General features: G+C 39.9%; 1 protein-coding gene across 3 annotated transcripts in view; it reads right to left on the bottom strand.

Moving 5' to 3' along the window:
- LOC113927490 (prolyl endopeptidase) overlaps positions 1–12,611 on the bottom strand; it is a 114,638-nt gene that overhangs the window by 47,286 nt on the left and 54,741 nt on the right. For all 3 annotated transcript variants that reach the window (XM_027603354.2, XM_027603355.2, XM_027603356.2), the window contains 2 exons: positions 5,103–5,294; positions 705–902 (listed from right to left, as the gene is read on the bottom strand). In XM_027603354.2, coding sequence (XP_027459155.1) covers positions 705–902; positions 5,103–5,294 — 390 coding nt within the window. The remainder of the gene's footprint in view (positions 1–704; positions 903–5,102; positions 5,295–12,611) is intronic.

Genomic DNA, 12,611 nt, shown 5'->3' with positions numbered 1-12,611 from the left:
CAGGCTCCTGGGACAAATCAGAGCATGTGTGTGGCTTTGGCTACAACAAAACCTGGGCAGCCAAGTGGAGAAGCAGGAAAAACCAAAACAGCAAAATGAATGTGACCAACTAAAAAAAGGTTAAAAAGAGAACTATGTTTACTTTGGGGAAAGTTCACCCATACCATGGAACACAGTATCATAACTTATAAGCATGTGTTTTTCCCTTTTCCCTTGAACCACATGTTTTTCTTATATGACGTAAGACTACACTTTTAGAATTATATTTTAATTCAGTTTAACAAGAGCACAAATTATTCTCAGTCTGTTTAGAAAACGGGTTTTTCATGTCAGATGAGACTATAGATTTTTCTTTTATGCTTTTAGTTACTCTGCACTGTGTACCCCGATCCGTATAGACCAAAAGTTGAATCTCAGGTTCTATGTGTTCATACTAATTTTTTTAAATCAACCTAGAATACCAGTTGGTCCTGTCCCCAGAACAGAGACTCAGGATATAAGATGAATGAGTGTGCCATTTTAGGCATTCACATTTCCCTGTGTTCTAAGCATCTGTTTTACTGTTTTATTCCCATTATATAATTCTGGCTATAATATAGCATATGGGATTTTCAATAATACAGCATTCCATTTCTATTTCCCAAAAGAAACCCAAACATTAGTCTGATTTTAAAGCTGAGTAACACTGGTGAAAAGACTCTCACCTGGAGATAAAAAGGAAGTAAACTGATAGAAGATTTCGGTGTCCTTCTTCTGACCGCTGTACCCCACAACGCTGCCGACCTCCAGTGGGAAGGTCTTGAGGAGAGCACCGGTGGCTAGGTCATGAAGCTGCAGAATGTTCCTCACGTCATGAAGGTAGCATAACACCAAAAAGTTAGACCTCACGCAAGCTACCCATTCTGAAAAGGTAAGGAGAGATAAAAGCTAATGTAGCTTTGAAAGGAGTGAAAAGCATACTTACTTCACGGAACAACAGTTCTTCAGCTCTCCATTGTGCTATGCAGCAATGAGACGTGCAAAGTGATTTTATAACTGGATGTAATCGTTCATCTAGTTCCAGCATATTCCTTTAATAAATGATTGTTACTGTCATGTCCAGAGGAAACAAAATATTCTACAAAGTATTTTGTGATACAAATAATCTTGCCTACTTATTTTTCTTTTAAGATTTTATTTCTTTATTTGACAGAGAGAAACAAAGCAAGAGAAGGAACACAAGCAGGGGGAGTGGGAGAGGGAGAAGCAGGCTTCCCGCCGAGCAGGGAGCCTGATGTGGGGCTCGCTCCCAGGACCCCGGGATCATGACCTGAGCCGAAGGCAGATGCTTAACAACTGAGCCACCCGGGTGCCCCAATCTTGCCTACTTATTTTGTGCCCAGTATCGTGGTATAGGAGGTAAAAACCTGTCAGTCAGGGCTGTTTTTCCGACAAAAATATATTGTACTGCGGGGATGTGCCAGATACCCGGCAAGGTGCTGGAGAAACAAGCAGGCAGATGATGTCACTTCTGCCCTTAAGACACAATCATATAAAAATACAAGTAATAACATGTAAGCAGAGGTGCGTGAGAGGCTGGCTGGGGACCCAAAACACACAAGAGCCCTTAAACAAGCGCTGAACTGCATCTCGAGTACAAGGGTGTGAGGTGACAGGTGCCTAGGGTGGGGTCAGAGACAGGACAACTCTCTGGGGGATGAGGTGGTGGGAGCGCAGGCAACTCAAGAAAGGACAGCCAGAGCTGGGAATAAGAGAGAGAAAAGGAATATGAACAACCAGGAGGGAGGGAAGGGGGAGGGAAGGAGGGGACGAGGGAGGGAGACTGCTAAGGAGAACAAGTGAGACATCCATTTCCAAGAAGAAAAGAGTTGCTGAGTGTGGGGTAGGTGGAGAGGGCGGTGGTCTGCAGGGGATCTGGTGAGCCGGACGGGGGAGGTTGGTTCTCACTTCGCCGTTACTGGGGAGTTACTGTTTGGACATAAATAAAGATGATAGCAGTGAAGGGTGCAGAACAATGGAGGTGTACGGAAGGGTGGAGGGGAGACGAGGAAGGACACTACTGCCCTTATTAGCCCGTCCAATCAAATCAAGCTGGAACGAAGTCTAGGGAGGGAAGAAAAGAAACGCATTTTCCAAGAAGAATCATCAGGATGTGGTAACCGTGGGGATATGGACAGTAAGGCAGAGAGAGGAGTCCTCCTCAACTCCTGGGGTTGCGACGAGGTCAGGAATGGTGCTGTCAGTGACAGAGCCGGGACACGAGGTGAGGGGGCTAATGGGGAGAGGCGAAAACGGAAGGGCAGGCCCAGAGCACTACCCATTCTGGTGTGCACAGGATCAGCCTGAGGTAAAGACAGGGACCCCCGCAGAGGGAGAGACCCTACAGTAAACGGAAGGACAGGGTAACAGGTAATATAGCTCAAACACGTAGAAAAGACAAGCCTTTTATGCTGTGGGGTGTGGTGGGGGGAGGTTCTTGACATTTATTCTTACAACCCAAGAAACTAGTGGTTCATGCTCATAAGATTATTAATTATCAATATGAACCAGACACTGGCCAGAGGGAACTCTTAAGGATCACCCGGGCCCTCAATGGTGCTAGGATTACCATAGCAAGCTTTTCCGCCAAGTGAGGAAAGAACTCTTATATCCAAAAGTAATTTGCTCATTGTCCAATACAATTTTTTTTAAAGTGCCTCAATCAAGCAATATATTTCAGGTGGCCTTAATGTTTTAAAGAAAGTACGGGGGAAAAACTGAAGTAAATTATTTCTGTCAAAGAATAATCACTCTGTGTTAACTATGAGCATGTCAGAATTATAAAACAGAGTGAATAAGAAAAAGACAAGGTGATTTGTAGACTGTTGTTGATAAAAGCTCTGACTTTATGGCTGTTACACTTTATAACTCATCTCTAGTTTTTATTCTCCATAGGGCATTCTGTGCTAATGATACATAGCAAATGCAACAGCGCTTCTCTTTGAATGGATGAGTTCTAGTGAGTACTGAAGGTTTCTTCTTTCTAAAGAACTTATAACCTTATAGAAGGAAGATTATAAAAATATATCACCCCCCATCCCCAAATCTCCAAGCATCGATTTACATCTCATTCGATCTACAAGTGAAAGAGAATGTCACCTTAAGACATAAGTAAAACCGCTTCTTTGGGACTTTAAAGGGCAGAAAACTCACATGGGTCTGGGGAAATATTTCTATCTCTTCATAGCTCCCTATATGAGGATCACAGGTACAATCTGACTTGCTCCTGAAAAGCACCCAGGGCACCTACATGAACTAAGGCTCACTTGAAACCAAATATGAAGTCAATTCATGTGGCACTTCGGAAGCATTCACTAAATGCTGGCTCTTACCATCCTTGGGGGGACATTCCATCTCAGTTTGGACAGAAGCCATCAGGCTACCAAAGTCACTACAAACCAGATTCCTCATATGAAGATGTTAAAGGAAATGGCCAAAACCCTGTTCCTTGGCTCATGGATCCCTCATCCAAATATAAATGAAGATTTTGAGAAGGCAGGTGGAGGAATTTCCTTGAAGAGAGCCCCTGTCATGTTCCAGGTCCCCCTCCCCCCTTAGGAGAACCCCAGCTTATGAGACAGCCAAACCTGAGAAGCTAAAGGGACTATGATTGAACATCTAGAAGCCAGGGGAAGGGCCTGGGATGGATGGCTGCCTCAGAGTTCCAGATGTAGGTTTTACAGGGAAGAGCAGGCATGGGGTTGTCTTGGGTCCCATCCAAAATAACTGCCCAGAGGATATGGAGACCTCAGTACAGAAGAAAGTGGTGGACTGGGGCGCCTGGGTGGCTCAGCTGGTTAAGCATCTGCCTTCTGCTCAGGTCATGATCCTGGGGTCCTGGGGTCCTGGGATCGAGTCCTGCATCAGGCTCCCTGCTCAGCGGGGAATCTGCTTCTCCCTCTCCCTCTCTGTCAAATAAATAAATAAAATCTTTAAAAAGAAAAGGAAGAAGAAAGTGGTGGAGTACAGCCAGATACCGCAGAGAGCTGAGAAGGCTCTCAAGCAAACACCTGGAGTAATGCTTCTTCCAGGGCCAAGGGAACTACAGAAGCAAGGGCCCAGTAGGAAGCCCTCCCTGAGACAGTCATCTGTCCTTTCCCTTCTACTCCTACCCAAGGCCAGGTTTAACGTGCCAAGCACAGGGCATACTGCCTTGAGCCAACAGAGAAAGAGTCCCTTACTTTTTCTAGGACGTGAACCTGGACCTGATTCTAATACTCCTGCTTTAATTCACTGAAAAACACATTAAGAACTGCTCTATCAGACCCAGGGCCACTTTGCAGCTCTCAAAAGGAATTATTTTCCTAATTTTATATCTAATACCTTCACAATTTGGGATGGCCTTAGATTTTACCCTATTCAACCCATCAGCAGAAGTTCACCTCCAACAAGTAAACTCTTCATTGGCTTTCCTTTTGTGTAAAAAATGGTAGCAAAATTAGTGGGTCTTATTCTAATCAAATTAGCTTTCAGGCAATGAATAATTTATAAAGCAGCATATCATTTTTGGAAAGTCACAGAGAAAATGAATAAGAGGGAACTTAAGGGCACTCTGAAGCTAAAGGGAGGTTCTCAAGAAGTTAATGTAGCTCAGTGCACATACCAGCAACTGCAGTGAGTCGCAATGACATCTGACAACAGTCTCTCCTCTTTTCTAACAAGAGGACTGTGAATCCACTCTAAGATCTACAACAGGTATAATACAAACAGCCAAAGGTTATTCAAAAGCTAAAAGCTAAGGGTTCTGGTCTAAATGGTTTAGAAAATTAAATGTTAGTGATGATCATCAAATAATAACTACACAGAGAGGCAACTGATATTAAAACAACAAACCACCTTTGAAAGCCACAGTTTTTATGAATACCCTGCATGACATTGTACTAACCACACAGATGTCATCCAGTAAATATCTGGTTGTGCTATTCAGACACTTCACTCTCGAAGACTAAGGTTGAAGGTTCTTTACCGTGTAACCAGTCACCAGAGAATGAGAGTTGTACCAATTTGTTGGCCTTCTCACCCAAAACAAAAGCACACAGTGTTCCAGTAGCATGTAGTCTTACCTAAGACATCTTTCTCATGCTCAGGAACAAGCACTTTCCACTTTGACTCCTCCGGATCCGTGAAGTCAATGTTGATCAGGCGATAGTTGGGCGAATGGCGATTTGTCTTGAATGTGAACACTGTCCCCTCGTTGGTCACATAGTCATACTCTCCTTCAAAGTTGTCGATCAGTTTTACCCACTTCAGGATTCCTGGTGAGAGACCAAGCATCCCTGTCACCTCTTCTGTGTTGAAAATGGTGTGCTTTATTTATGTGTAGGGAAGGGAGGGCAGGTCTTTTCTGTCCACGGAACACAAAGCAGACACAGTATTTGGAAGATGTAAGGCTTGAGAAAGAGCAAGGACAAGTGCGGGTGAATTTTAAGGTTTTTAAAAATATGAAGAAATTCTTTTCCTGAAAAACCCAGCCATGAAGGAGACTGAAGGACCTCTCCTCTCAGCACCCTGCCCCATGTAATCCGGGAAATCCTCTTCTACCTGAGTGAGTCTCCAAGCTGAGCACTTCCTTCTACCTCAACTGCCACCACACCATTCCACATCTTCATCATTCCCCTCTGGGTCTCTGGCAGTGGCTCCTCCCCAAGCAGATTTCACACACACACACGACACATAAAGAGACACATATACACAGAGATGATTTCACTAACACACACACAGACACACACGAAATACACACACACACACCCAGGGTTGATTTCACACTAAATGCCACTTATAAAAATAAAAAATATAAATTATTAAAAAAAAAACCACTGGGAAGACATCTGTTTCACAATGTGATGGACAGAGATGCTCAGAGTACATTTTAAAAGTTTTATAAACAAACAAGCTCTATGATTTCCAAACTACTAAAAGGCAATGCCAGATCTTAGCTATTCTCTAATTAATCTCCTACCTTAAATTTCTCAGTGAAATTGCTACATTAACTTGGATAGTTCATTTATAGTCCTTCAATCTCTCAAGGCAACTTTACATTATCTCATTCATCTCCATAGCATGTCTTTGTATGATTTTTTTGTTGAATTAAATTTATCAAGAAAAATACACTCCCATGGTAAGAAAGAGAGGTTTTTTTGTGAGACATAACTGAATTAAAACCCCAGCTCCACTATTTAGTTGTGTGACCCTGAGCAATCTCTTTATCTTCCACTAAGCTTCATTTTCTCAACTGTAAACTAGGACAAGTCTATTCAAAAATTATTATGTGACTACTAATACCTACCCCACAACGAAAACTCAACAAATATTATTTTAAAACAAATGACTAAAATTAAAACTAATAATAAGATAAGCAGTTAAACAAAATCTATAGCTTTCGTATAGGCCAGCAATAACCAGTTAGAAAACATGGGATGAGGAGGGCCCTCTCTTACAGTAGAAGCAAAATTAATACTTAGGAGTGCACTTAACATGAAATGTGGAATCTACATGAAGAAAGCTCTAAAATTTTCCTAAGGAATCCTAAAAGCAAAAACAAAAAACCCCGAATAACTGGAAACACATATCTCTAGATGGGAAGACTCAGTATTTCAAAGGTGTAAATAATCCCAAAGGAAATCTATAAATTTAACATAATTCCAATCAAAATTCAAATGAGTTTTAGGGAATCTGAACATCATTCTAAAGTCCATTTGAAAGAATACACACGTAAGGATACTCAAAACATTTTTCATAACAGAATGAGGAGGATGCCCTATGATGCTCTGAATGAGCCCCCCTCCTCCTGAAGGTAATCATCATCCTGATTTTTACATTAATTACTTCATTTTCCTTTGTTCCTTTCCTACTTTAATATGCATCCATAAACTCTACAGTCTAATTTTGCCTTATTCTTGAATCTCATGTACAGTGAAGCCATACAACATGTATTCTTTCGTGTCTGACTTCTTTCACATGATGTTATGTTTGTGAAACTGTTCGTCCTCTGGTTATTGTTTGTGACTTTTGGCTGATTCCTACTGCACTCACAGAACACACTCTGTGTGACTCCAATTTTTAAAACTTGCTGAGAAAAACTTTATGGCCTAATTATTTTTCCATTAGTGATTTTTAAATGTTCCTGTATGTTCCTGCATATTTTGCAGCTGTCCGGTATGATATGCTAAATATATCCATTACGTCATTTGTTACTCACATTGTTCAAATCCATGTATTTACTGATTTGGGGAGCCATTTTTTTCTATCAGTCACAGAAAAGGTCTGTTAAAATGTCCCTCTATGATTGTAGATTTATTTTTACTTGCATTTCTGTTAAACTGTTCTCTGTATTTTGAAATCATGCCTTTCAATATACACAAAGTTAGAATTATTATATTTAAATAAAACTCAACCTTTTAATGGTTATGAAGTTTTATCTTTAGCAATGCTTTTTACTTTAAAGTCTACTTTGATATTGAGACAGCTATGTGATTTTCATGGTAACATTTTGGGCCAGCTGTCCTCTGCAAAATGGTCCCAACTGCATTATCATTTCTGAAAAGATTCCCTCATTTCCAGGTCTCTTAACCACTCATGCTTTCCACTTCTTGGTGGGCTACATTCTAGGTAATTTCTTTACATCCATATTCTAATTCATTTATTCTCTCTTCAGCTGTGTCTAATTTCTTCAACCTAATACTGAATTTTTTAATGTAAATAACCATATTCCTTATTTGTAGAAATTCTACATAGTCTCCTCCCAATCTGGTCATTCTTTACAATATGTCGTTTCCTGCTCATACTTCCAAGCTTCTTATTTTTTTTGTAAAAGCAGCATCACATTGTTTATTTTTAAAAGTGTATTTAATGTACTTATTTTACATTAGGAATGGGATAAGTCCACTCTGCTACTTCTGTTGCTCTATTTCTCATGCTGGTAATTGACATGTCTGATTTGTTTTGTTTTTCTCTAATTTGAGATTTTTGACTGTGAAATGATTTCCCTTGAAACATTATCTGTGGCAATTCGTGGAGGCCTGAGTTAAAGTGGCACTACTCCAGAGATTTCTATCTGGCTTCCATTTGCCTGTTGGGAGGCAACCAATCTGGAAGCCCTTTAAATTAAATTCTTGGCATGAGGATGTTTGGACCTCAGAGGAACAATCCAGACAGCCTGTACCCATGTCAGTCTTTCTCATGTTTTAGGAGAGTTCACATCCTGCGGCTCCCTCTCCCTCACTAGTGTGAAGGTAAAGACAGGCAGGTTTTCTTCTCCTCTCCCCTCCCCATCCCCCCACTCCCAGGTTTATTTCTTAATCACCATTATATTGAGGGTATCCCTTATTAGACTTTCCAACATGGACAACCAGAGGCTTTATCCTCCATTCCCCTTGCCCTAGGTGGCCATCAGATGGGAACTCAATCCCCAAAGCCCAGCAGGAACATTCCAGAACAATCCAGGATTCCTGCTTTCATTTTTGTCTTTGGTCTCTACAGTTTCTCTCTTTTTCTTCTTTTTTTTTTTGTGCAACTTGGCAATATATTTAGAAAGATAATTTATAAACTTTTTATGGCATTTCGATTGTTTCAACTGGGAGGTTACTCAGAATATATAATCTGCTAAACTTCTTCAAAGAGAAATCCTTACAATTCTTCTAAAGGTTAAGCTGTGCATTCAAGTTACAATTTTTTTTCAGTGACAAACTGCTAATCTCAAAAGCAGGTGACCAATCAAAGGTAATCTCATTTTAATTTACATAAAACAATACTTTAAAAAGAAAAAAGCCCAAAAACTATTCCTTAAAAGAATAAGTAAATAAGTAAAAAATTAGCAGGTAAAGCAAAAATTGCACACCATCAGGAAGGTACATTTGTTTATGGTAAGAATGATGAATCACAATTTTCTGGACTATGACATTTGTAGACACAGAGTTTTGGTTCAGGAAAATGTCAGATTCCTTAAATGTTCCCCTGACAATAAAACATTTCCTGATGTGCAACCTTTATTTCTCAAAGTAACCATCTTACGGTTTCTGCCTGAAAAGGTCTTCCAGCCACTGTAGTGATATTTATGACCCTAGATACCGCTCCAACACAAAAAAGTCACTGAAATATCTACCAAAGGCCCAGTAGAAATTGCTTTCAGTATCTCTGTGTAATCAGGTGAGCCTGAAGATGTGGCACATTTGTTTTAAGTAATCAAGGCTCCAGTGAACACCAAAACGACAGTTTGTAGTCGTATCTACCACCAAATTCTGGAGTATTAACCTTAGTCATTAATAAACACTACAAGTCATAAATTCACTCCAATTTAGGTATGTGACTGGATTTATACAAATGTCGTTCAAAGTACCGGCCCCCACGGGGCAGCATGTTTAAAACGGAGCTCCTTCTGCTCTCCTAAAACCCTTGTTCCTCAGGGCTCTGGCACAAAATAATTCAAGAGAAATGGTATTTCAGTTGAACAATGGGGCTCACTCAGTTTTGCTATTCACTAGTCAGAACACTATTGATTTAAATGGAAAACAGAAAAATTACTTTAAAAAAAAAAAGACACGGCTTAACTCCCAAACCATCTCACTTTTTGCCAACCCTTTCTTAAGTTCTTTTCGCTGTAAGTGGCATTATTCACTCTGAAGCCAAAAGAATTCTATTCCCAAACTTCTCCACATTAAAGTTAAAATTACTTTTTATAGACCTGATTCTTGGTGGGGGAATGATTTGTTTACTGAGTGAAGATTAGCTTAAAATAAGTCATCTTATGCTTTCCCTAGAGCAAAGTCATTACTTTTATTGCTTTCTTTGAAAATGCACGGTATGAACTCTGTTTCATCGAAAATGTTTTGTAAGCTCTCTAGCAACAGGAGCTAAAAAGTACTTTTATACTTTACGAAACCCTATGTAACAACAATATACAAATGGAAAGTGTGGTCTTGCTCTAAAACTGAGGGGGCAGAAGGTGGCTGTTCTCCCTGGCCTGACATCTTCCTTCCATCTCCCCTGCCTCACAGTGAGTTAGAACACGGGCTTGGGAGTTTCAACTGACCTGAGTCTGAATCTTTACATCAGGAAAGAGAGCTGGCCTCACCATCCCCAGCTTCCTGGGGATAACAGCATGTGTTTCTCAGAGGTTGTTGAGAAGACATGAATTATCTACACTCTTAGCTCAGAATTTGGCACTCAGAAAATGTTAGTCAATACTTACTACTATTCCAAATAATCCCAGCATTCTTCAAATGACAAAAATAAGCTAAATGTGGCTTCTGAACAGCATGATTTGCTAATAGTGAACTTTAAAGTCTAATTTCCATCTGTCACAGCACACAGCTATTTTCCTAGAAAAAGCCCGTAAAATCACTCATTTTAAAATTAGTAAAAATACTAATTTTATCACTATTACTTATTTTACTTCAAAATTAACATTTTGCTTATTTTTTATGCTATCTTTTGATGTTCCAATTCTTTTTGCTTTTCTTGCGTTCCCACTCTGAAATGAACACTATTTGCTAATAACTCTCTGCTTCTCCTCACCTGTTGGTCTGGCTCTTCGCTCTCAGCTGAGCTTGCTAAACTTCGGACTACTCATTCGTTTAGTTTCTCGAATGTTTATCTTCCCCTTTCTACCCCGCCCCCAAAAGATGCCCCAGCCCTACAAGGCATGAACCATGGAGTCACTATGGTGCCAGCTACCTAGAAATAAGAGGTGTACTGGGCGTTAGCCAGAGATGGCTAAAGGAACAATTTAAGTGTCTGACAAATACTGAGCTTCCTCTTATTGTTACACGTAACATGGAGTGTAGATGAATTTCTTATACAGAAGAAAGTCAATTTTCATTAATGACATGGAAGCACTAAAACAACATGCTGAGTGCTGGAAACTTCACCAGTCTAAAAGGATTGAACTTTCAGCAAAAAAGGAAAAAGCAGAGAGACAGGTTAGTGAGAGTCTGGATGAAGTAAGGATAAGCTGATATTTTCTTACAAAGATCAATTATGCCAGCACCATCTGTCTTTTCTGCCGAATGCTTCATTAATGCTGCAGGAGGAGCAAAGACCACTTCGGGCCTGTCTTAAGGACAGCGACGTCCGCGCCTACGTGTGTTCTGTTACTAACAAGGGTTTTAGGCACTGATAGTTCTCTTCACCTAATAATTGCTTCCTAAGGATTCTACTTAAAAACCTCTAATACAAGTTTAAATTCATTCAGAATAGGGCCAAATGGTCAGCGTCCCTTTTGTTGGTATTCACCCTATAAAATAAATAAAGTCTCTGACCTTTCACAGAAAAAAAATGAAAGAACCAAAAAGAGAGGGTACAAAAGAAAGAAAACAGAGGGGAGAGGGAGGCAGCTGAGTGTTTCGGAACTCCAGAGCTGTCCTACATCTGAGCCTGGGCATGTGTGCTAGGCCAAGGCACTGCTGCGCCCTGAAATCGGGCGCTGGTGATCTCTCGGCTACTGCCCTGCACGCGGGGAGCATGCCAGGGGAGGAATGACAGCACGGAGTGGGGCACCGCTACATGTCTCCTTCCTAACTAAAGAGATAACATTTGCATAATCCTGCATTTTTGACTGAAACTTATCTGTATTTGTTGACAATGTGAAGACAATAGAAGCAACTGAATTTAAATTTTAAAGTCGTAGTCTCATACTTTTCCAATAAAACTATTTAGAAATGTGTGTTAAAACTTATATTGAACACTAAGATAAATATGTATAAGAGAATATTGAAAATCATCATTTACATTTTCAGGGTATAAATTTAATTTTAATGAAATTTTTTAAAGCCCACATACTTGAAAAAAGAGCAGAGCTAAGGCCCGATATTTAACTGTAATATAGAAAATACAAGAAATTTATTCCCAATTTAGTTGATATGCAGTAACTTTATATACCGTTGACTCTCGAACAGCGCAGGGGTTAGGGAAACCATCCCCCTGCATAGTCAAAAATCCACATATAACTTTTAACTCCCTCAAAATCTTACTACTGGCCCACTGTGACTGGAAGGTTTCCTGATAACATAACCAGTCAATTAACACATATTTTGTATGTTATATGTATTATGTACTGTATCCTTACAATAACGTAAGCTACAGGAGAGTGAACACTAAGAAATCATAAGAGAAAATATATTTATAGAATACTGTATTTGTTATAAAAAAAAAACACAAAACCCAAAATCCGTGTATACGTGGACCTGCACTGTTTAAATCAGGGTTGTCCAAGGGCCAACTGCATATTCAAAATAGGATAATAAACTTAGGAAACAAAAAATATATATGATTCAAAAAACTATTAAGAAAAGTACAGAAAACATAACCAAGAAAATCCAGACATGAATCATTTTCTTCCAAGGTTCAGGATGATTAATTTCAACTACTCTGCAGGCATGAATCACATTAAGAATCACAGGAGTCAAGACTCAGCTATCTTTTCTACTGCTGAACGATTAAATCGTCACGCCAGTCTGGGGTCCTAAGCGGTTTCCTCATTTTTGATCTTAAACAAGGAACAGACAAAGAAAAGCAAAAATCGTCTGCTCATACAATACACACGACTGGAGAAACATGGTTTGTACATATTCATCATT

Source organism: Zalophus californianus, chromosome 7 (assembly GCF_009762305.2).
Source record: "Zalophus californianus isolate mZalCal1 chromosome 7, mZalCal1.pri.v2, whole genome shotgun sequence".
Lineage (NCBI taxonomy): Eukaryota > Metazoa > Chordata > Mammalia > Carnivora > Otariidae > Zalophus > Zalophus californianus.
This window is presented reverse-complemented; position numbering and strand designations above follow the sequence as displayed.